Source organism: Strigops habroptila, chromosome 4 (genome assembly GCF_004027225.2).
Source record: "Strigops habroptila isolate Jane chromosome 4, bStrHab1.2.pri, whole genome shotgun sequence".
In the NCBI taxonomy this organism is placed as follows: Eukaryota; Metazoa; Chordata; class Aves; order Psittaciformes; family Psittacidae; genus Strigops; species Strigops habroptila.
In genome coordinates this window covers 55,176,861-55,200,916 of record NC_046358.1, presented here as the reverse complement: position 1 = coordinate 55,200,916, position 24,056 = coordinate 55,176,861, and the positions used below count along the sequence as shown (strand labels likewise).

Sequence of the window (24,056 nt, the reverse complement as noted above, 5' to 3'; positions counted from 1 at the left end):
CAAGAACTGCTGGCCAGTTTAGAAAAGAGGCACAGACACTGAAACGATAGTTCCCACAATTCCTATTTCTAGGACCAGAGCAGGGACTCCCAGAAATCCTACTGTGAGGTGCCTGAGATCTGGTGAATGAGTGGTGGGTGATGGAGCTGTGGAAGGAGATGGTCCATTAGGTTAGTCTGGTAACGGATGGCAGGACCTGGCCAAGGGCTGCTGTCTCCCTGCAGCTGAGGTGCTCAGTGGGAATGATTTCTGGAATCATCCACCCAGTTCCAGCTATTCAGACAGCAGCTATCTCTTTTGTAGTAATTTAAGAGTCTGGTATTCTGCTACTGCAATGGTCTGCAGCATTAGTCAAAGCAATTCTGCTCTCAGCTCAAGTCTAATTAAGGGCAGCTCTTGCGTAAAGTGAGTTAAATTCAGTAGTCACAGCCCAGACCCCATGGAAAATAGTCTAATTCAACTACAGTAATACAGTGTAATATATATATAATGGAAATACAAAACCATATAATTTAATTTGACATGACTGGCAGTTTTTTGCTTAAGTCGCTGAAAACGAACGAGTACAAACACTGAACTTCCCTCTTACTTCCACCTTTTATTGTTAGTACAGCAGGAAGGTGGTTTCAGGATGACTTTTTGCAGCTGCAACTTATCCAAATGCATTGACAATACGCAAATTTCAACCTCTCTTCTGAAAATATATGCACGTTTATAATTTTGAAATTTCTTAGACAGTTGCAGTAAACTGAATTAATTTTAAATATGGTCTGGACTTTTCTACAGCTGTCCCATGTGCTCAAAGGAGGGAAGCAATTCCACATGGATAACCCAGGCGAGCTGTGGCCTCAATCAGCTCTTTGAGCCAAACTCTTCCACTCTGCTGCAAGTCCAGCTGCCCCCGCAACCGCAGCTCTACCCCAGGTAAGGTTCTGGCTGATCCCAGGCTGCGGAGCGCACCCCTAACCGCACTGCTGGCACCGGTATCGGCTCGCAGCGCGGCAGGAAGTGCAGAGCTTCCAGCACCCAGGGCTGTGTCCTGCCACCGCTGCCACCAGCAGCGGCACCACCGAAACCCCTTCACAGGCAACAAAAAACTGTCCAAGTGTGTCTTTTTTTGTATCTTTTCCCCCATTAAGCGTTTGCAGTGCTACAGCCAAGGGGGAGGCTGAGTCTGGAAAACACTTATGGCAGGACTAAGAGGGGACGCAAACGCTCCCTCCCGCCCTGGCCTGCGTTTGGTTGAGGGCCGTCTCCACAGGGGGAGTGGGAAGCCCAGACCACGAACTCAGCTTCCCGCTTCCCACTCCCCAACACCCAGCCCCTCAGGCCGCTCCAGACCGCCCCGGCAAGGCCCGGCCCGGGGCCGCCCACTGCCTCCTTCAGGCTCCCGCCGGCGCAGGGCGCATGTGCGCATCTGCGCGTAGACTACCGGCGCGGCCAGGCTCCGGTGACGGCTCGGGTGCCCGTCATGGCGTACTCGACGTGCTGCAGGGTGGCCGTGGTCTCCTGCTTGGTGCTCTGCGTGTCCCTGCTCCTGCCGCGGACCTTCTTGTCTCGGGGCGGCGGGCGGCAGGAGCCCGGGGCTGCGCCGCTCGCAGCGCCCGCGCCGCCCGAGGGTAAGAGGCCGCGGAGGGCCCCGCCGGCGGCGGCTCCGCGGAGGCGAGGGCAGGTCGCTCTCCGCTGCCAGCCCCGGTCTCCCGGCCCGGTGTGCCGAGGTCCGTGTTCCGGCGGCTGCCCGGCGACTCAGCGGCGAGCTCGGGGCGCGGCGGCGGCGGGCCGCGGTGCTGCGCAGGGCCCGGCCCCTGAGGACCCCGCTGCCGGGGTTGCTGGTGCCGGCGGCCGGCCTGGTGCGAGCGGGCCCCGGTTGTACGTAGCGTCTGGAGGGTGCGCTGCCGCCTGGTATGGAAACGTAGCGTAGTGCATCCTTCCCATGAGTGTTACCCGCGACACTCTCATGCTGTCCTTAGCGATGTGTGGCATGTCAGAGATTGAATTTACTGTTCTTCTGTGGTTTACCTTTTGCTTTTCCCTTCAAAAAAAGATAGCTTAAAATCTTCCAAATTTCAGTTTGTTTTATGTAAGTGGGGTATAAAGCTACTGGAAAGACACATACCACTTTTTTTTTCTTTTCTTTTTTCCCATTGTGATACATCACTTTTTATTTGAACGCTTCATTACTTTGTTGTTTTCTGTACAGAATGCTTTTGTTGTTGCACATGAAATAAAAGTTCATTTGAATTGTCTTCATTATTTATTTTTCTACTCCAGTATTTTAAACTTGGCTTTCATGCACCATAATGTATGTGCACATAATGGCTCATTTAGAGTCAGGTCCTGTCCGTGCTGTCCCTCATGCTATGTCCTTCTTGCCTGCCCTCCCACTGCATGTTTCGTCTGAAGTTCTAGAGGAATAGGTTCATACAAGCATCTCCCGTTCTCTTTATGCCCATTGCCTTCTGCTGTAGGTTTTTCTCCCTAAGGTGCTTCACAGGAGTAGTCATAGCCTCAGGTCTTGGTAGAGAAGTTTTGTCCAGGGCTGCCAGCAAGCCAAAGGCGAGTCTGATGGAAGCCCAGAGAACTTCTGGGTGGTACTGAATGGTGTCCCACAGGGACTCCTGTTCAGTCACTTCTGCATCTGCAATAGCCTGGTACTGATGTGACTGTACCCTTCCGCAACATTGTTTTCATTTTGCCAGGATTTTTTAAGGACCTTAGGCTGAAGTTACTGCTGAAACAGCTACGTTGAACTGCAGTCTGTGACTTAACATACTATAGCTACTCTCCCGTTGTCTGTATTCTTGGTCTTTTAAGAACTTGAATATAGGTTCATCAGCTCTGTAGATCTACAGGTTTATAGTTTCATTGCAGAATCTCTGAACACCGTAGCTGATGGGGGGTTTTTTTTGGCAGAACTTCAAGAGCAGTATCATGAGGGCCCGGCAGAGGCCCAGCAGACAGCACAGGGGCTCTGTGAGGACAGTGGAGACACCTGCCTGGAGCAGGGATGGGAGCAGATTCTCTGGGAGCTGGTACCTGTCTCTCTGTTAATTTCTGACCCTGTGTAGCTCCTGACTGATCCCACAGTGATACCAGATGATGGAGTCTGACAAACTGTTTTCCCATAGCAGTGAAGTCTTAGGCAGTTGTGGTTAATGTTCTGGGTCTTCTTTCTTTGGACTGGATTGAACTGGTCTGACAGAAAAAATAGCTTAAAAAAAAAAAACAAAACAAAACAAAAAACTTGCCCCAACTTTCCGTCACAGCTGTCTGATGAATGATGTTCATACCTGCTGTAGCCTGGCCTGCTTTAAGCAGTGCTGTCATAAGCTGACTAATCACAGCCACCATTAAATGCTTAACATAAATACTCTTTCCATCATAAATACGTAGTGTAAATACTCTCTCCATCACCCTGCAGGAGATGACACTGCAGCGTGGGTTAGTGTGTGCCTGGTGCAGAGTGAGCGCTTGGCATGCTCCTTTTGTAGCCCGGCACCTGTATTTGGCTGAGGATGCGATACCTCACCTCAGCTGATCCATTTCAGGTGAGAATTTATAGTCCATATTTTCAATTTGATAGCAAGAATTTCATTACACCTGCTCTGTAGACCAAACTTTATTTCACCTGAAGTTATCTTTTTATTGGAAGAATAAATCTTGATTGAACAGTTCAATTCATATCACTGTCATTAGTCATCCTCTTCAGTGAACTGGTAACTGCAGTTACCTGACAAAAGTTTCAGGGACTTGAGTAATCATGTCATTCGTGAAGTTAATAAAGTGCTTATTGTAGTCTTGGGGGCAAAATGCCTCTGAATAAAACATTCTTAAGGTTTATTACCATTTGTTAGAACTCGGTGTTACCAAGAAGACTTTTTATCCAAGCAGGCTTTAAGCATAGGAATGGTGCTTCCTCCAACAACGCCATTTTCAGAGGTCTCCTAGGAAAATGATGAACATGGCTTCTATATTAATAGAGGTTAATATTATCTTTCAGACAGGAAGGTTTTTCTTTATCACAGTAATAGTTTCATGTATATGAAAGAACTTATTTAAAGAACTCACTGTGAATGTATCGCATTTCTGGTTTACTTCATGGGCAGGCATTAGATTTTTTTTTTAATCTTTTGGAAACGAGGAAGAGTGAGCTACTAGCAATTTTAAAAGTACTTTTAAGTTTACTGTTCACAAATATACGCCATGCATTTTGTAAAGCTACTCTCCAAGATGGCAATTCAAGAAAAACCTTTCAGCTCCATGACAACAGGTGTTTAGTCTGTCTGTATTCTTATGAACAATCAAGTGGCATCAGTTTTACCAGAAAAATGCATGACTGTTCAGGTAATGCCTCTGTCCAGCTTGGATTTGTGCAATGCATACATCAGTGGCCTGCAGGTGACCTTCCTTAAGAAAATTAAGATGTTTGTTTCCATTTGGGGTAGTCCTTGTCTTTTCCTTTTTAACCTCTACCTGCAATATTTAATAGAAAATGTTCAAGCATTTGGCTATATCCATTAAAAACACCAATGCGGTGGTTTACAGTAAGGATTTCAAAAGTAAGTCATTCCTTCTAATCTTTTTTGTGTAGGTTTCTAAAGTTGCGTTGTTGGAAGCACAGCTAGAGCTATTCTGTAAATGTCAGTAGAAGAGCAAGAATTAAATGAATGCATACTGTTTGTCCAGTTCATCTTGATGTTAGACTGTCTCCCAGAATGAGAAATATTTATAAAAAGATTTAGAAGAGAAAAATATGAATGACTACATGTGTAAAAAATCTAAAACATGGGTCTCGTGGTAGTGTATAATACTGAAATAGAGAGTGGCTTCAACAATGAACCGAATGTGAACTTGTAGTGTTATATAAAGGATTAGTTAGTTGGTCTTTCTGTGGGCAGAGGAGTAGGGGAAATTAGAGAGTGTTAAAGAATAGCAGCAGAAATGATATAGTGGCTTGAAGGAGAATTTAGATTAAATGTCAAGAAAACAATTTCTGTATATATTATCCTAAGCTATTATACCAAACACGGAGGTTACGCAAGAAAACCTGGGAGGACACTTTCAGTCAAGGGAAGATGAAGTTACTTTATCATGGAGCCCATGTGATTTCCTGTGTGTTACCACTTGCAGTTTTGGAAGCCTTTGGCCAATTCATCTCATTAGACAGAGGGAGAAAAAATAAATGTTTTATAAAAATACACTGCTGAGAGGGACTAAAGATTGATTCAAGTGTCCTGAGATTCAGATTTCAGTATGAATGCCTCTTTATTGGCATCTACCAGAGAGGAAGGTCTTGCGTAGCCTACTCGGAAAAAGCTTTGCTTAGAGCACACATCTTCTTCAAATATCAAGTCCAACAGAGCAGGGGAGAAAAATGTTCTGGTTCTCACAGAAGCATATTTCATTGCTGATCCCTGGGACTCTCTGAAAAAGTGCTGGTTTTCTTTTTTAGTCACTACGATGAACATTTTACCAGGCAAATGTAAATGTCAGCTAATGTAAATAAGCATCCCTAAATGTGGGAGTCTAAGTACAGTTTGAAAATAGGTTTGAGGACTGGAATTTGCATTGCTGAGGCAGGAGGATAGTTCTGTATCCCACTGTCACATGTTTTTTCAGTTAAAGCTTTTGCAAAACATCTAGCTGGGTTTGTTCTGGGCTGTTTGCTCTTGGGCTGTGTTTTTTTGTTTGGCTGGTTTTGCATACACAGCAAGGAAAAGTAAAAGTCTTACTTGGAAAAAACCACACTTAATCTTAGCATTTCCAAACCAAAGTGGTATAATCATGGTTTTGGAATGGAAACAAATTAAAAAAGCAGAGCGCCTAATGCAGAGAATAGGCAGAACTGTGGGTGCTGTCCCTCACAGTGGAGATTCGAGGAGCAATGAGAACAGCATCCTTTGCTGTCAGCTTGGAGGAGTCACATGCACTTCCCAGACTGCTATTTCCCATCTCTAACCCACCTCCTACGCTGCCTGGGTTCTGAAGAACATGCACATTTTATAAATGGAGTAATGTATCATAAGTTTCCTGATGAATGGAGTGCAAACTTAACACAGCAACAGCCCATATGTACTGTATGTCAGACTTATTTTTTTTTATTATACATGTGTGTATGTTTGTATCCCAGCATTTTACAGCTGGTCAGATGTCAAAGAAAAATGTATTATCTAGACTAAGAGTTGCTGAATCATACAATAACTTAAGTCTAAATAACTTTTTAAATAGTCCAGTTGGGCTCAGTAGCAATTCCTAAATCCCATTAGAACAGAACCACAGAACAGCTTTCTTGGAAAACAGATACTTGGATGGTCTGAATATTATCAGCTGGTTGGCTGTTGTGTGCTATAAATATACTTCTTAAGATTTGCTTTTTTCTGTTGAGTGTTCCTATTGCTAAAAGATTAAAACCCCCACAGTAATTCTAATGAGATAGTGCTATTAAGGACTTCATCTACGTTCAGAAACCTACAGTCTCTTAACATAAACGTTAGGGCATAATTTCATTTTTGGACTTGCAGCTATTGAAGGGACAGGATTAGACAAAGCATGCTCTGCTTGCCCTGTAGCTGGTTTGCAAAGCTGATTTGAAGCATTAAACTGACAAATTATTAAATGTGTTGGGTAAACCTTAGGTAAAAAGATTGCAAAGCCAGGTAGGGTGTATTCAAAACAAGGACCCAAAGCGTGCCCTTCCATGCTCATGTAGAAGTGTCACTTGATTTTACTGATGGAGCGTATGTGGTTGTCTCCATTTGAAAGTGGTTTGTTTCATCCCTGGAAACGTGGCATCTGGACACATCACCTACTGGTGATGGGGTTAAGGTGCTGGGTTTTTTAATAGCACAAGGTCCCTTGTTCATTTGACAGTGGCATCCAAATCATTATGCATTTCCATCTATATACTGTGTGTTTCACAGTTTTGTGCATATGTTGTTTTTAAGTCACCTGTGCTGACAGTTTCCTCTACAGTTTGCATGGGTGTTTCACAATAAAAAGCTATGGTAAATAACATGTATATATTTTAAATAGGAAATCATTATAAAAGTTTAAAAATCAGTAGATTTAGAAATAGGAGCCATGAAATTCACCTTTAAAATTATTTTGATAATGAAAAAACTAGTATGTGTCCCTTTGGCCTGATTATCTTTAATTGTATTGAAGGTTTTAAAGCACAAACAAGGCCTTGTAAATAAATTAGAAAACTATTTCCTTTAAATACAGTTTCACCTATGTCAATTATTTTCTGCTTTCTTCATCTTTTTTTTTTTAATAACAAATATTTGCATGAGTGTAAGATGTTTTACAAAGGTTTATCTACCCTGCTGTTTCATTCCTGCCTCAGTCATACTGCTCTCTGCACGACATCACACTTATTTCCACGGTGACCTACTGCTACAAGGCATTCCTGCTGGAGCAATGGGACTGTTTTGTAAAGAAGATGCTATGCTTTCCATCACAGACTTTGAATAATTCACTAATATTAAAGTGCATGATAAAGCTTCCTCAGAGTTAACCCTGAGCTAATCTGAGAGTGGTTTTGGTCAGTGGTGGTATACCTGGACAGTTTCACTAAAAGCTACAGCACTGAAAGAATGTATGCCATCACCTACAAGGAAATGTGTTTTTAATAGTAGCACTTCACAAATTATTGATATCACTTCCTAATATATATTTACTGTAATTTTCTATGCTCAGGAATTTAGCTGCCTATGATGGTGTTTCCTAGCAAGAGCAAATGTTAATTTAATTTTCTCTTGTCTTGCTTCTCATAAAAATAGTTGCAGCTGGGTACTCACAGAAGTAAAGTTAGTTATTTTCAAATAACTAGTTAGTGCTGTTTCAAACCTGCTTTTCATTTTCTTTACACAAGTGCATGCAGGCTGCCCCAGTGCCAGTGAGCAGGGTCCAGGCTGCCTGGCTTTCCTGTTGTGTGTGCCAGGGACAGGGAGTTCTGCAGCTGGCATCAGGGGATGAGCTGCAGCCCAGCCTGGCACACTCCATCTCTGGTGCTTCCATCCACTGCCTCCCGCCACCAGACTCGGTGGCAGAGGAGCTGAGTAATTCAGTTCAGTCCTGGCTGGTGAAGGGGAGTGCAGGTCCAAGTCCAAGCGGGGTATGGAGATAGAAAGAAGGATGTCAATTACATGGAGGAGTAAAATAGTGAATTTCATGGCAAAAGTGTTGAATTGATGGCAGCAAGAAAATAGAATAATGTGTGAGCTTACATTTATTGAGATTCTAGTGCATTTCAGTTGAATGAAATCATCCACAGCACTGTTTCAGGCTCTCTGCAGTCTTATTGTAGCATCTATGCATTCATTGAACCTTACTCTCGTTTCTTGTCTTTGCCTCTCTATAAGGCTAGAAACCATCTTTTTCTCTCTAAAATGCTGAAGGTAATATGTCCAAAGCTATATACAATCTCCTCTTAACACTGCTTTAGCTAACACCTTTTTAAGCAGAACCGTTTGAGGTGCTACCACTTTTCTTTATCTTCCATTGTTCATTTGGCAAAATCAGGCAAAATACTATTTCATATGTCAATAGCTGAAAATCTATACTGGGCAAACACTGCAGTCATATCTCAGGATGTAGATGGGTAGTACATGTAATAGTACAGATAGTAAATGTATGGTTTTATACATGAACATGCCTTTGTGTAATATTGACACATCAAGCTTACAGCAGAAAACTGGTACATTGTTGGGTTGTTTTTTTTAGTAGAGAACCAGAAGTGAGACTTCAGGTTTTCATCCTGTTAGGAATGCTGAGTCGTAGGGTCTTTGGTTTAATATACCTATTAAAATCTGTATTTTGTTAATTGCCCTGCCAGCTTTTTCTCTTCCTGAAATCAAGAGAGTAATTGTGTATACTTAACTCCTAGCACTACATATAATAAGTGACTGAGGATTGAGTTTACAGACTTAGTACTTACAGTCCAACAAGTTACTTTATTCGTCAGTGCATTTGAAAGTAGAGAAAATAGGTCAGCCGCACCTGCTGCAGTTGTAGGCTGCCTGTAAAAGGGTAAAAAATAATATAATAAAAATAATGGTTGTGTGGTTTTTTGCAGGGAAGCTTGGTCGCTTTCCACCGAGGATGCATTACCAGGCCGCTCCCGACAGCCGAGCTACCCCTCATTTTCCAAGGTCTCACCTTGCTGAAGCAGTTGCCAAAGCCAAGGCAGGTGGAAGTGGTGGTGGAAGCACTGGTGGAACTGGGAGAGGTCTTGTGGGGCAGATTATCCCTATATATGGATTTGGCATCTTCTTATATATCCTGTACATTTTATTTAAGGTAAGACCAACATAACTGGAAAAGTCAGGGAAATAACAACTGAAAAACCCTCAAAACAGCAAAACCCATTTCTGGTTCCATTTCAGCCTAGCTCCAAAAAAACCCCACAAGTGTTCATGCTGGGCCTTTGATTGGTGGTTGAAAGATTGGTGTATCCTGGGAGTTTTGCTACTGTAAAGACTGTAACTGAGAATGTGGGGGTGGGTTGGTGCAATCCTGTGTTGGCCTCTGACCTCACACAATTGTTTTAAGGATATTTTTTCCCCCCGGAAATTGTGTATGTCTAGAACATTGTTAGATTAATTTTCACTATACCCATAGTATTCTCTTTTTTTATGTGTGACTACATATTATATATACTGTATATGTCACGTATTGTGTTATGTACAATCTCCCAGGCATCTTTCGTGGTTGCTGGTTTTGCTGCTGTGCATGCTTTTCTGTAGTTACTTGCTAGCATATTTCAATTTTCTATCCTTTTTCTGTTGCATTTGGGGCTTATATATTGCTATTGCAATAACTCATAGAAGGGTCATCTTTTTTCATTCATTAGCTGGCTTCCAAGGGGAAAACTACTGCTGGAGAGCGGAAGTGCCCTACTGCTGCACCTGGAAACATGAAGAGGAAAATCAGTACGTATGACTTCTGAGTTACATCTATGTAGCTGTTGACTGTGTAGAGGCACAGTCCAACTGTGTTCTTCAAGTTCTGAGCACACTGTAAAGCTGTTGTTTTCCCCCATAAAGAACTAGACAGAAGCTTCTGTGTTGGAATGAGCAAGAGTTAAAGTGAATTACTGCACTGTCGCTTTCTAATCTCATTCAGCTAATGAGACTCTGCGATAGTAGACTGATCCCAAGCCCCCCTGGAAGCAATGGCTTCTCATGAGGTTCACTGAATTAACTGTACAGATTTGCTGAAAAGCTATGTAGCTAATGATTAAAAAGGGATAATAGGATGTCCATCTATAATTATTCTATAATCCATGATATTCTAGTAATAGTATATAAAGATATTATTAAAAGCTAGCTTCATTTATTGGAATTTGTGAATTCTTAGCCATCACCAGGCACTTCCTTACTTTCTCCCTTCCCCTTTTGCAATGCTCGAAGTTTTCATGAGTGAAATAAGGAAACCAAATAGTATTCTGAAATATTATTTTGATTTTACCTAAACAACAATTGGTGGGGGTAGATTCAACTACTCGTAGACATTTATTAGATAAATTAATAAGCTTACTATTGAAGATTGGATGAGTAGGTACCATAACAGTATTTAAATTAGCTGGCTAAATTGTAATAGGGAAGAAAAGTATTTAGGGCTTTATAGAAAGTGCTTCCAGTAGGTAATTTTCTTTAACATGCTGTAATTACCTTGACATTAATGTGTATATTAGGAATACCTAATGTACTCAGCACTATAGATTGTGTTTTCAGTGCACTTGGTCTGCATTGTGCCTGGAAATTTTGTGCAATTTATTAGCAACAGTAATTGTATTTTTTCCTCTAATGCTCGGTAAGAGAAACTAACTTTTCAATAAGTTAAACATTTGCCATCATTATAACCCAAAGAACCAGTGATGAAGATTATTCAGTCGTCTTCTAGAGCTCTTCATTTGTATTCCTAAAGCATTCATGGTAAGCTGTAGCAGAGCAGGGGACAAGTCACTGGACTAGGAACCTGAAGATGGGTGACCATTTACATAATGACTTCAAGGGAGTAACTTGATTTTTCTATGTCAATTTCCCTTCCCCTACTTTTAAAGGCTCAGACATGCAAAACAATTACATCAGTTATACATTAAGTAATGATGTTCTGTGCAGAATAGAGATCTTTCTAAAAGCAGGATGTTTGTGGATGGCTTTCTCTATTCCTACTATGTTGGAGTTCTGTTGTGCCTTTGTGCTGCTTAAATGGATGTACCTGTGGCAGCTGAATATTTAACTAAGCTAGGTTGGTTTCATTTTGTTCCGCAGTGGGGAACAATGAAGTCTCAGCTAGAGGATTTTGAGCATGAGCTACAACAGCCAAACAAGGAGCTTAAGCTTTCTTGTTGATGTCCATGCTGTTGCATCTTTACTGTTAAAGTTTTTGGCTACATTAAAGCCAGTATGGCTGTTCCTGCATGTCTGCATGTGTGTCTACTATTGTAGTGCAGACACACTTTTTGTAAAGAGGTGCAACCATGGACATACCATGCTTTGTTTCCCAGACAGGCACCACGTGGCTAGCTGTTGTTCATTCTGGTAAGCCTGGCAGACCGTTAGCACTCGCTTCCTGCCGCGGCACACCTATTCAGGGTTGGCTGGATGTCATCACGCCCATGAACTTAATTCTCCTTGATAAAGATGTGGTTTCTCAGACCTTGAGACTTCTTAAAAATGCTCAAGTGGCCTTTTGTCTCTGTTCCCAAGGACTTAACAGAGAAATTCCGTGAGAACTATTAATTCAGCAATAGACAGTAAACCAGTATGGTTTCCTTAGGAGAAAAAATAAAATTAAACGTATTTTCCGTTCCCTAACTTTAATGTCCAAGGCATTTATAGTGGCCCACTCACTCTATTGTGAGGTTGCTTGGAAGCCTTTGAAAGAAGTTGTTTTCAGCATGTCCTATTACCATTAGCAATAGACTTCACCTTCTTATACCAGGAAAAGTACATAGAACTCTTTAAGCTGCATGTTTTAGTTTCCTCACAACCAGTTTGGCTTGGTACAGCATGTGCTACCTGTGATAATGGGACAGGGATACATTTTCAAAGCTTCTACTGAGAGATCTTGGGATTTTGTTTGGTTTACAGCTGACTATGAGCTCACTCAACTCCAGGAAAAACTGAGGGAGACAGAAGAAGCGATGGAAAAATTAATCAACAGAGTAGGACCTAACTGTGACAGGTATGTCTCAAATTACAGTGTTTTAAGGAGAGATTCTGCTCTGATTAGAAATTAAACTTTCTTACTTTTGCTATATTAAAATAGCATTTTATTATTACTTCAAATTGTAGGAATTTGATTTTACACATCACACTCTTTGTTCTTCAGTTTTTATCTTTTCAGCATCTAGATTTAAAATAAATAATTTTTTCCAACTCCATTCTCCTTAAGCAGAATAGCAACTACATCTACCCCCCCCCCCCTTTGTACAGTGCATTATTTGAAAGATAATGATGGGTACATGTAAACAGAAAACAAAACATCTACATTTAAAGTATATAAAACAACCTGTCTTATGTGACCAAGATAATATTCTGAATAATTCCTAAGAGACCCATTTGTTTTATGTTATTTTCTGGTTCTATGAATTATTTTTCTAAATAGAAATGCTGTTACAATCTATGTAAATGCCTGTTAGAATAGCCATAAAATATTTGTTAAAGGACAGAACTATATAATAATCTGATTCCATAACTTAGTTCCACCCTGTAACCAGTAAATCCATACATTTGCTTCTAAACATAACAAAAAATAAGAGTTGTAAAATCAGGATTTAAAAATTTATTATGTTTATTGTTTGTTATAAATCTGAAATCACTATTCTATGTTATAAAGAAACACTGGAAACAAGTCCATTTTTCATAAGGAGTGTACCAACACATCAGTAGGACAATGCATAACTGCAGTGTTTGAAAATTTAAATACCATGAATATTAAGGTGATGTTTGCAAGCAAAATAAATAACTGTTCAGGTTGTAATGCATGTTAACTTTGTTTGGATCTGTCAATGCCTGGTTTAACCCATTCTGTAGGAACAGATCTGTGCTGAACTTGCACATGATATTCATTTATGCTTCAAACTGCATTCTCTTTGAGTGTGTAGTTCTGCCCACTTTGCACCATGCCCTGTATTGTGGCTGCACTCATCTCAGCAAGATGAAGTGCCAGACTTGCCTGTGTTATTCCAGGTTCCAGCAGGAGAACCCTTAAGCTGCCCTGGCTTTGTGAGCGAAACAGAAGGATACTGTTTTGCCTATTACCCATCTGTTTTGGAGAGCTAACACAATGCTCTATGCTTACCTTTAAGCTGCCAGAAATAGCCTTATGAGCTGCCCAGATACTGTGCTGACTCTCAGATGATAGGATATTTTTTGCTGAGAAAATGGGTTTAGGGTCTGATCCAGTGTTTGTTCCACTCTGTCTTATTGGCTCAGAGCCTCTATTTAGTGGAACTTCCCTTCTTTGTTCAACCAAACTATTTATATAGATGGATCTAAAGGCCTCAGGGGAAATCAGAAGCTGAACCTAATGAAAAATTTTTTATGTAGCCTCTTTAAAGAGAAGGGAAATAGCACCTCTAGATGGAGCAAATAGCTGTTTTTAAAATACACCCAGACTTTGAAACTTTCTTAATCTATCCTGTGACACTCATTAAGTTCAGTAATACTGGATGAATGTCTTAAAATAAAACACATGGTTAAAAAGTGTAATTAGGGCACAGAGTATAGTGCTAGGCTTATTCAATCTGGATGTTGATAGATTTAAATAAAAAGGAAAGAGGAAGACAGCAAAAATGACTTGAGCCCCATTTGTTAATATGCAGTTGAACATAAATCCTTACAACAGAAAAGGCAGAGGAAGAAATAACTGGTATGAAATTTAAACTAATGCCGAAAGAACCCAGGTGAGACCATGGCCCATTATACTAATGGCAAAGTGACTCCCAGCCTGCTAAGTGAAGTGTTAGTAACCAAACCAAAGGATGTATTTTGCATTGTCACAAAAACGATGTATCACCGTAACACAGTGTTTGCAACAGCGCCGAGGTCTGAGCTTGTTCTTCTTTTCCTCTCACTGTACTTCAGGAGTATTTTTCTCATGGCTGAACTGCTCCAGGGTTCCTCCTGGCTTTCTCCTTCTGGTGAAGATTTTTAGAATCCAAAAACATTCTAATTTTGTGTATTTTCTTAAAAAAACCCTTGCTTTTGAAATTGGATAAGTTTGGAAGGACAGTTTATTCTGTACCATAGAAAGAAAGCTTTTTTCAAAGGAGTAGTGTATATTGTGCTGTGTGATTTTATTCTGCTTTCTTCTGCAGCAAGTGTATGTGCTGTTTTCTCACTGTGGTGTGTCTTGCCCATTTCTTTTTCTGTCAAAAGCATTTGAGTGAATGAGGCTGGAAGACGTCTCAATACTATTAGCAGGTTTTCTCAGATGGGATAGCTCGTATTATCCAGCCCTATGTTGTAGAAGGTAGGCAGGCAGAAACTTGGATTTGGTGGGGTTTTTTATGAGGCTTGAAGACCAACCTCCAAACCAGCCAAGAAGACCTCCTTCCAAGCCATCATACTAACTGGAATTGCTACAGCCTTAAGTACAGTTTACAGAAATGCAAAACTTACTTTCAGAAAGTACAAGTACAGATTCTTTTAAAAAGGCCTAGCATATAGTAGCAAGGACTAGAAGCAAGTTAAGAAAAGCAAGAGGAAGAAAGAACTACCTGGCCAGGTCCTCAGCAACATAACCAAATCTAAACTGAGACAGACAAAGATAGTTGTTACCTAATGCACGTATTTAAGTGAGTAGCGTATGGCATCTAAGGATATAATGATTCACAGCTCTGAGAAAATCTAGCACTCTTCCCAGCCCTTTTTTAACAGGTTGTAAATTTAAATTACACAGTTTTATAATTTATCATCACATCCTATCACTAAGGGGACCTCAGTATCTCCAGTCTCTAAATGTAGACCTTTATAGTCCAGTATCTCTCAGCAGAGATGAAAAGCTTTGCTGGAAATTTGGTGATTCAGAAATAAAGACTTGATTGATGGCTATAATAGGGCTCTCCACATTAAAAGCACACATACTGCTTTTTTCCTAGGCTTTTAGCAGTGTTTCAGTGTTGGAACAGTGATATAATGGGTACAAAAGTTTTCCCTACCCATTCTCATGGATGTCTTACCCATAGTCTTTTCACCACTGTTTGTTTGTAAAAAGTTTGGCATTTTGAAACCACTTTAAATTGAAAAATACTAGTAAATATTTTTCTCAAGGAGAGTATTGTACAACACTCTCCTGTAAAAAATTCTCAATTTCTGGTGATTAGGTAAGAGGTAGAAATAATCAGCTCAATTACCTGCTTTTAAAACCCTCTTTACCAGGCTGTCAGTTGGAAAAAATTATCTTTTTACTATAAACTGAACAAATGTAATATGGAAGAAAGAGGGAGGCTGTAATCCGTGGAGTGCCATTTTTGGCTATTGTTGCATTTTAATAGTGATTATTTTCAGGTCATGAATCAAAAAACATACTGGTTGACACGTCTGACATACCATGTTAGATTATGGATTTTCACTGCAGTCATGATAGCTCTTTAGGAAATGCTCTGATCTGAGTGTAAGAATAAGAAACCTTTACCTGTTAGTGCATTGCCACTATGAAAAGTAATAGCTGTGTTGGAGCTACAAGCACACAAAGTGAAAATAATGACCTTTTCTTACACTGTAAACCTTTTGCATCTGTTGTCCTCTTAGTGGTCTTAAGTGCATTATAGCCTGGTAAATCCCCCATATGCAGGCAGCCAGATGTCTTATACATTGCCAGCATTCTACACTGTCTTCCTAGAGGCCTTAAATGAAGTAGAAATAGTGCATGGGCTTTGGTTTCTCCCTCTCTAAAGAGAAGTTTGTCCTTTAAGCAAGGTGTCTGAAGGAGGAATACTCTGAAATACGGAGCCCTTGTGTTACAATAAGACAGTAGTGTTTTCTAATGGGACTATCCAGCATATTAGAAATTTTTCCATATGAAATACCACAGTGATGCAGCTGCATTGATTGATCCTATTATCTGAGCTGGCATATCTCCCCGTTGTGTTAAACAGATAGACCTATCTTCATCCAGGTGATATATATTCAAATTAGATACACTTTTGTCTGTAAGAGGAGGATTAGTTTGGCAGTTCTATTACATCTTCTGTCAAAGGCTGCTAGCTGATGAAATAATTTCTTTTTGTGTGTCTCTTAATTCACATCTCAAGTTCTATACCTGCCTAACCCAGGCTTTTGAGAAGATGCTGTGCCACACCTTCACTTTTTCTGTGGAATAAACTGCCACCACAACTTGAGGAGGATCAGTGCAACCTCCATATAACGTTGGGAGCATATCAGCCTTTCAAACTGTGGGGCAGCATGCCTCTCAGGGGAAGCACAGAGAAGTGATGTTTACCTTTGTGATCTCAATCAGTTTAATCTGGGCAGCTGCTAATGGAACCAATGGGCCTGCTCTTAAACTAAGTTACAGACAACTGTGAGTGCAACTGTGCACAGAATCTAGCCCAGGGTCAGCACTGTGATCACCATTGCACAAATCAGCAGTACGATGCTAATCTCTTTGGCTTTAAACCAGTATGACTCTGCTGCCTTTAGTGGAGTTACTATCATGTCACCACCATTCCTCACTTGGAGTATGAGACCTCACTTGGAGTACTGCATACAGTTCTGGTGTCCTCAACATAAAAAGGACATGGAGCTGTTGGAGCAAGTCCAGAGGAGGGCCACAAGGATGATAAGAGGGCTGGAGCACCTCCTGTATGAAGACAGGCTGAGAGAGTTGGGGCTGTTCAGCCTGGAGAAGAGAAGGCTGCGTGGAGACCTCATAGCAGCCTTCCAGTATCTGAAGGGGGCCTATAAGGATGCTGGGGAGGGACTCTTCCTTAGGGACTGTAGTGGTAGGACAAGGGGTAATGGGTTCAAACTTAAACAGGGGAAGTTTAGATTAGATATAAGGAAGAAGTTCTTTACAGTGAGGGTGGTGAAGCACTGGAATGGGTTGCCCAGGGAGGTTGTGGGTGCTCCATCCCTGGCGGTGTTTAAGGCCAGGTTGGACAGAGCCTTGGACCACATGGTTTAGGGCAAGGTGTCCCTGCCCATGGCAGGGGGGTTGGAACTAGGTGATCTTAAGGTCCTTTCCAACCCTTACGATTCTATGATTCTATGATTCTATGATTCCCGGATATGTAGGATAGCACAAAGTACCTCTTAAAAGTGCTACTCTGGTCACAACAGTTAGTAAGAGGAAGAACTGAAGATGGATGCCACAAGTTTTCAAAGTTATGAGAATTCAGGTACCTGAAACAAGGTTTAGGTAGATACTAATCACCTAAATCCAAAATCATTAATCTGTTTCCAGCTCCCCTCTTCCCATCTCACCCCTAAGATTCCCTGAGCAGCTGTCTAATCTTGGAGATTATCTGTCTGATGGTCTGTAGCTCACCAGAGATCATCACTCTGACGTCATTTACCGCCTATAGTTCAGCATTCCGCGCATCCCAGGGACCACCCTCTCTGAGTAACTAGGGGCAATGGGTCCTGCCTAAAACACATCAGGATTCAAAAGAGCGCCAGAGTAGTGCCTCAGTCCCCTGAGAGGCTCGAAGTGGCACTTACACAGAGGTCAAACACCTGCCCAAGAGCAAACTGAAACTCAAGATGAAACAAGCGCCATTTTCACCCATAAGTACAGCCAGTGTCTTTCTTATTCTGACCTACTGAGTTAATCAGTAGATCACCACCCTCAGATCACCACCCTCCAAATGCTTTTTTGTCCATAATATTTTTAGGAGACTATTTTTTTTTACCTAAGAAAATAACATGTAATGACTACATGATCTTATCTGTTGGAAGCATTTTTGTTACAACAGTAATTGTATTACCTGAGCAGCAGGTAATAATTACTAGAATCAACAGTGTAGAACCAGTCAAAATTATAGTTTGCTTTTAATTGGATAAAAATCTGAGTCCTCTCCCACTCTCCATCTGATTCTAAAGGGCAAGTTAAAGTTAAATATAACACCATTTATAAATCTTCCTTCTTCTCGCTCCACCTCCCCAGCAAGCAGCATTGTTGACTCTGTATAACAACATGATGATCTGTCCAACTGACATTTTTTAATGATGCCTAGCAAATGTGATGATACATTTAGTGGTCATAATTAGGTATCAATAGACTCTTGAGACTCATGTCTGTGTGAGACATTTTGATCGGCCCTATAACCTGTTTTAGAGGTAGCATACGTTTTGAACTGCATTTTCTTATAATGCTTTAAACAAGGCATGCCCCCCTCACTCTCACCTCTTTTAAAGGCCAGAAATTTCTGTAGTATCTTTTGTACCATAACTCTTCCCTTTGTGTCACTTTCACTTTGCTCTCACATTGGCTGTACCTGCCTTCCTTTACCTGTTTAAATTTGTAGGTTTTCTGGATAAATGGATAAAATTTATACCAAGCAGAAGTGCAAACAACATGCAGATGTTGAACAGTGATCATACTGCAGCCAGGTTTCTTCAGACTGTACTGCTGGGACAGACGAAACAGTTGGGTTCAAACTGCGTTAGTAATTTGTACTAATAGTGGACTGAATTCTGGTGTCTAATATTTTCTAGCAGGACTCAAAATGTTACAACAGACCAGGAGAAAAGGTTACTTCAGCAGCTCCGAGAAATTACTAGAGTTATGAAAGAAGGAAAATTCATAGATGGCAACTCTCCTGAGAAGGAAGCTGAAGAAGCTCCTTACATGGAGGATTGGGAAGGTAAGCAAGGGCCTTTCTTACCATTACCCTGACGAGAAAAACTGAATTAGGATTACTTATAGTCCCAGATCCTTTCAACATTTTTGTTAACTTTATTCTTCCTTTCAGAAGTCAGTGTTCTAAACTTTGCAAGAGGTGGTTAGTTTTCCCAACCATAATAGAAAGAAAATGCATTTTGAGGTATCCAGCGTTTCCTTTAGTGTAATCACTATGTTATCTGCTGCCAAAGTGGCATATGAATATTCACATACACTCCATCTGCTTCTGGGTCTTGGCTGCTATAGGTTAGTGTCTTTCCCTTTCTTTGCTGGGCTAGATTTCACACAAAATCATAACCCCCTTGGAAATCAGAATCAATATGTTTTGGATAACTTACAGTTTTTACTTTTGATTAGTAATTGTTTGCTCCAATGTTATAAAAGTGAACTCCAGGAAGTCTGTCTTTCAAAAACTCTGTATTTTCATGTCCTTTCCCCTCCTTGGTGTTTACTTGTTACATAAATGTGTTTTCAAGATATCCTAGTTGAGCTGCTATCATAATTTTAAATGCAGACTCAATTCCTTGTTCTTTAAGAAGCTTTCAAAAATGATCCAAAACATAAAGCATAAACAGTGGCCTCGAGCTCTGTTTTAAGTCAAGTTCATGATGCATTTTCTAAAATGAAATGCACAAAATAATTCACATATCTGTTTTTTCAACTTTATAAATAATGCTGTTTATAGCAAAAGTCTTCAAAACATGAATCAATCTGTAAACAGAAACAAACAAAAAAATTGATTTATTTAAAGATCTAAATTATGCAATTTTAACTGATAGCTCCCATAGCTTTCAGCAAAACTCAGATACTTACTCCTGAAAGTCAGGGTTGATATCCTGGCTCCCTAAAAATAAGTGGAGTTGTCTCATCATTTCCCAAGAACTCATGTTTTGCATATTCTTGCCATGGATTTAATACTGTGATGTACACATGTCATTAAATAGATAAGACTTACACTGACAGTGCTAAAATCTACTGTTCTAACAAACTTATGCATCTGTCACTGAAGTCAGTACTACTTTTAAATGCTGGTAACACTTCAAGCTGCATATCACTCTCTTAATCCTTAGGTTATCCAGAAGAGACTTATCCTGTCTATGATAATTTTGACTGCTTCACGAGGAAACAGGACACAATCCTGGTAGATTACCCTGATCTGAGCCAGCCCTCCGCAGAAGAGCTGGCAGAGAGAATGGAGGGCATGGAAGATGAGGAGCTTCTGTGCAATGAAACCCTGCTATCTGATCTCATCATGGGAAGGGGCAGTCATGATTTAATGCAGAAAAAGGACGAGGTAACTGGCATCAGTGAAGAGGAGAGGGACCTTCATCACAGCCAAAGCACTAAGGAGTGTTGCTGTTGTTACGAGGATGACGATCCTGCTGTCATAGCAGAGAATGCTGGATTTCACTCTGAGAGCTGCAGCGAAGCAGAAGAGTCAACCCAAGAGGATCTCTCTATGGAATCAGAAAATGAAAATGCAGCACTGAAAAAGAAAAAAACCTGTGATTCAAATGAAACAGGCACACTGAGAAAGCGCAACACAAAAGGACTCGAGTAATAGGGACAATGGCCAATGTTATGTAGGTGGTCACAAACTGCTATTCATGTATTTTTTGCTCCCAGTGAAAACTTCTTTGTGTTCATCTCCTTGTAACAATTTCATTCCCATGGTAAAAATCAGTAACATCATCTACCTGAAGTGGAAGCCAATACCCTCTTTCATGCAGTCTTGTCATGGCTTATTACAGCCTTGCCAACAGCTCTTTGTCCTTGCTTTTTGGAGTCTGGTATCTTGGAGCAGATTATTTGGTTCAGAAATTTGTGATTCTTTCCAATTCTGAAGAAAAAATCCTTGGTTTTGCACTTTGTCATTCCAGAGTTCACCAAATGTCTCTTCCGACTTTCTCAAAAACATCTATTTGTGTGCTACCAGTTATGAAAATTAATTAAATCCATATATATTTGAGATTACCAGGAAGCTGGAGGAGAAAGTATGCCTTCTTTCTCTTACCTGAATGCTAACTGGTCAGCAGAACAGACCATAGTCACACACGTGACTTTCTCAACTGTGTCATTGCTGCTGTACGCCCAAGAAACTGTTGTCGCTACAGTCCACAAGATTCATACGCTGCCCCAACCCACAGCTCATTTCCCAGCTTATTCCATGCTGCAGGACCAGTAGCCTAATCTATGGATTCCATGAGCAAGACTGAAGCATTGTAAGTTGTTCTTTGGGTTTGCCTATAGCTGTAGTGAAACATGTTGTTGATGAAACTCCCAGATGAGTGCAGGAATTGGACCATACTTTGTGTTAGAGAAGAACACTAAAAATATCCCTGGGGTTTAAAAGAACAAAAGGCAGCGAGAAGGTCTGAACTTGAAAGAAGAGAGTAAGGGTGAGCCTCAGACCGAAAAGAAACCCCGCCACTTCCAGGCCCCAGGGACCTCCCTCAGTGTCCTCCGACAGACTCCTCGCGTGGCACTGGCACAATGACCCAAAGGATGTTGCCAAAAGGGCCTCTCCCCCTGTCTCACTCTGGGCTCTGTGCAGAGGAAGTGGCACCTCCACGTGCTCCAGGGGCAGGGTCAGGAAGATGGGGAAGGAGGGCCCACATAACACTTGGCCATCAGCAACTCTTATATGGAGTGCTGGGAGACCTTGCACAGGCTGCAGTGCCTCCCTTTCCCACCAGTGGGATCACTGACTTTTGGTTTGAATTCGTATTAGCTTTAAAGGCAAAAATACAGTATAAACAGCACTGGAAACTCCTCATGTTAAATAACCTCCATACTTTATGTAGGTAATTTATCACGGTGTTTCTGACCTTTCGCAGGGAAAGACATAGTTGCTTCAAACAAATTAAGTTTAATATTTCTGCACAGTGTTCTGTATTGACAAACACCAGAACCTCTATGACATACACAAGGTAAATTATGTGAAAATACAAAAATCAGTTGTTGCACATACTGGTAAATAAATACATTTACTACAGAATACCAAAGAGTTTCTTTAAAAAATTTACTTTGTAAAAGCACATTCTTGCAGGTTTATCTAAAACTCTACATAGGTCTGAACCAAAATGAGATTTCCAACAACTCAAAACAGGTCAAGACAGTTTTGTGTGCAAACAAGCGAACGTATTACATTATGAAAAAAATGACTGATTAAATATTAGTTCTCATGGCTAAGACATCTTTTAACAGTTTTGATATTTTCCACTCTTTAAACCCCATATAATGTAAAGGAAATCTAGACCATAACATACTCGAATTCTACTGTGCATCACTGGTTTATTTAAGAAAGGCAAAGTGATTAATTAGATGAAGTTAACTGTGGAAATAAAAAAATAATTAAAAAACCCTATCTAAATTGCTTTTTAATTTTATGGGGACAGAAACATTCATGTAGCACTTTTACTTACGTTTTCTACTTCTCGAAGTTTAAGTAAACAAGTCAGAAACAAAGATGTATTTTTTTTTTTTGCAGGCAGATACAGTCCCAACACATTCTAAAATGGGTATTTCTGCAGCTGCTCCCAAACACTGGATCTTTCAGACTGTCATTAGTGGGATGAAGACAGTGTTGGGAAATACAAAAACAAGTCAGTGTCTACGAGGAACTCTCAGAAATTAACCACCTCTAAAGTAGTTGCTTTCTGAGATACTTCTAAAGGTATATCGAATTACAAAATATCCTCCACAGATATTTTTTCCATTCTTCTCCTACTCTTGAGTATTAGAAATTGTTCAAACAGGAGAAACAAAAGCCCCAGTCTTGTAATGATGGGGTACGGATTGACACTCTGCATGGATCAAGCCCACTGAGAAGTCAGCTCAAAAGAAAAAGGAGAAGCAGATGTCTATCTGTCTGTAACAGATACAGACACTTACAGGGAGAGCATTTAAGAGAAAATTTTTTTTAATCTTTTTTCCAAAGAAACATTTCACTTGTTCAAAATTATTTTAAAAGGGGTTTCAAATAACAGGCTCTTTGAGATATTTTGCAATAATTAGTGCCAAGAGAAATTGTTATCATTGTTTATGTCGGCAGTCTCAACAGTGGCAGAGAAGACTGAGTAATCTTCATATAACACCAAAGGAAATGTTTTAAGACCATATATGTATGTTTTCTAAACACCCTGTTTAGTTGCAGTAATGACATCAGAGACTTTGACAGCACATTTAACAGAAGATGTCAACTTCTTCACCAATAGATATTTTAGATACCCCTTTGAATGTCAACAAGGCTTCATGGGTTGTATATAAGAGCAAAGAGCCTTCCTTACACATGAAATTTTCTGAAGTATTCATGCCAGTAATGCCCAATTTCTGAGATCCAGGTAAGCCCACTTTTAAACAAAGACAGACAAGAAGACATTAGGACTCCTGCAGAGACACGCAAATGTGGCATTACAGAGACACGACAGAAGTTAGAAAGAAACTTTCGGTTACACCAGCAGGCCTTGGATTAGGCCTGAAATAGAAATAAATTGGTGAAAATGTCATCGTGGAGAAATCTACACATAAACTGTTTAGGAGACATACGAATGGTATTGGCAGAGGTCTTACCAATATTATGCAACATAACCAGTGACCATCAGTCTATCAATGAATACTAAAATCCACTACTTGTGCTCAGCGATGCCAGGCAGTGTGCTAATTCTCCAGCAAGAAATCACCTTGCAGCCCTTCCCCAGCACATGCTGCTTCCCTGCCTGCATGCTGGAATTCCTCCACAGCTGTGTATGGAGCTTGTTTGTACTTTTGTCTGCTTCTCTGTAACTGCACTCCTTGGACTGTATGTTCCTTTTTTTGGGCTTAGGGCTCAAGACAGTGCAAGTATAATGAAAAAGTCTTATATGCGATGCAAACACATGGAAAGTTCAAATAACTTAAGAGCCACAGGTCCCAGTTTTTGCCTTCAGGAGGAGCTCTTTCTTCAGCATTAGGAGAGCTGTATCTTAATGGCTTTGGTTCTGCAGTTTCTATGCTAAGCTTCCATGCCCATCTTTGCAGCCATATCCTCTGACTGGTGCCAAGCACATGGGATGGGAAACAGCACACAGGTCAAAACATGCACTGTTACACAGCAGGATGACAGTTAGCATGTAATAGCTGCATTACTTAGTGATAAACCGATCCGTAATCAACCTGTTGTGTGTGTTTTTCTTATGTGGTGGCTGCTTGTGTGAATG

General features: G+C 40.7%; 1 protein-coding gene across 2 annotated transcripts; it reads left to right on the top strand.

Moving 5' to 3' along the window:
• Positions 1-1,419: 1,419 nt before the first annotated feature.
• RIC3 (RIC3 acetylcholine receptor chaperone) lies at positions 1,420-22,225 on the top strand. Of its 2 annotated transcripts, none has more exons than XM_030482920.1 (6): positions 1,420-1,619; positions 9,077-9,300; positions 9,854-9,932; positions 12,099-12,192; positions 18,672-18,820; positions 19,929-22,225. In XM_030482920.1, the coding sequence occupies exons 1-6, from the start codon at positions 1,472-1,474 to the stop codon at positions 20,417-20,419; spliced, it is 1,185 nt and encodes a 394-aa protein (XP_030338780.1). In that variant the 5' UTR covers positions 1,420-1,471; the 3' UTR covers positions 20,420-22,225. The 2 variants fall into 2 exon arrangements, with proteins under 2 accessions (XP_030338780.1, XP_030338781.1); XM_030482921.1 differs by having other exon boundaries at positions 1,437-1,619; positions 18,675-18,820.
• The last annotated feature ends 1,831 nt before the right edge of the window (positions 22,226-24,056 follow it).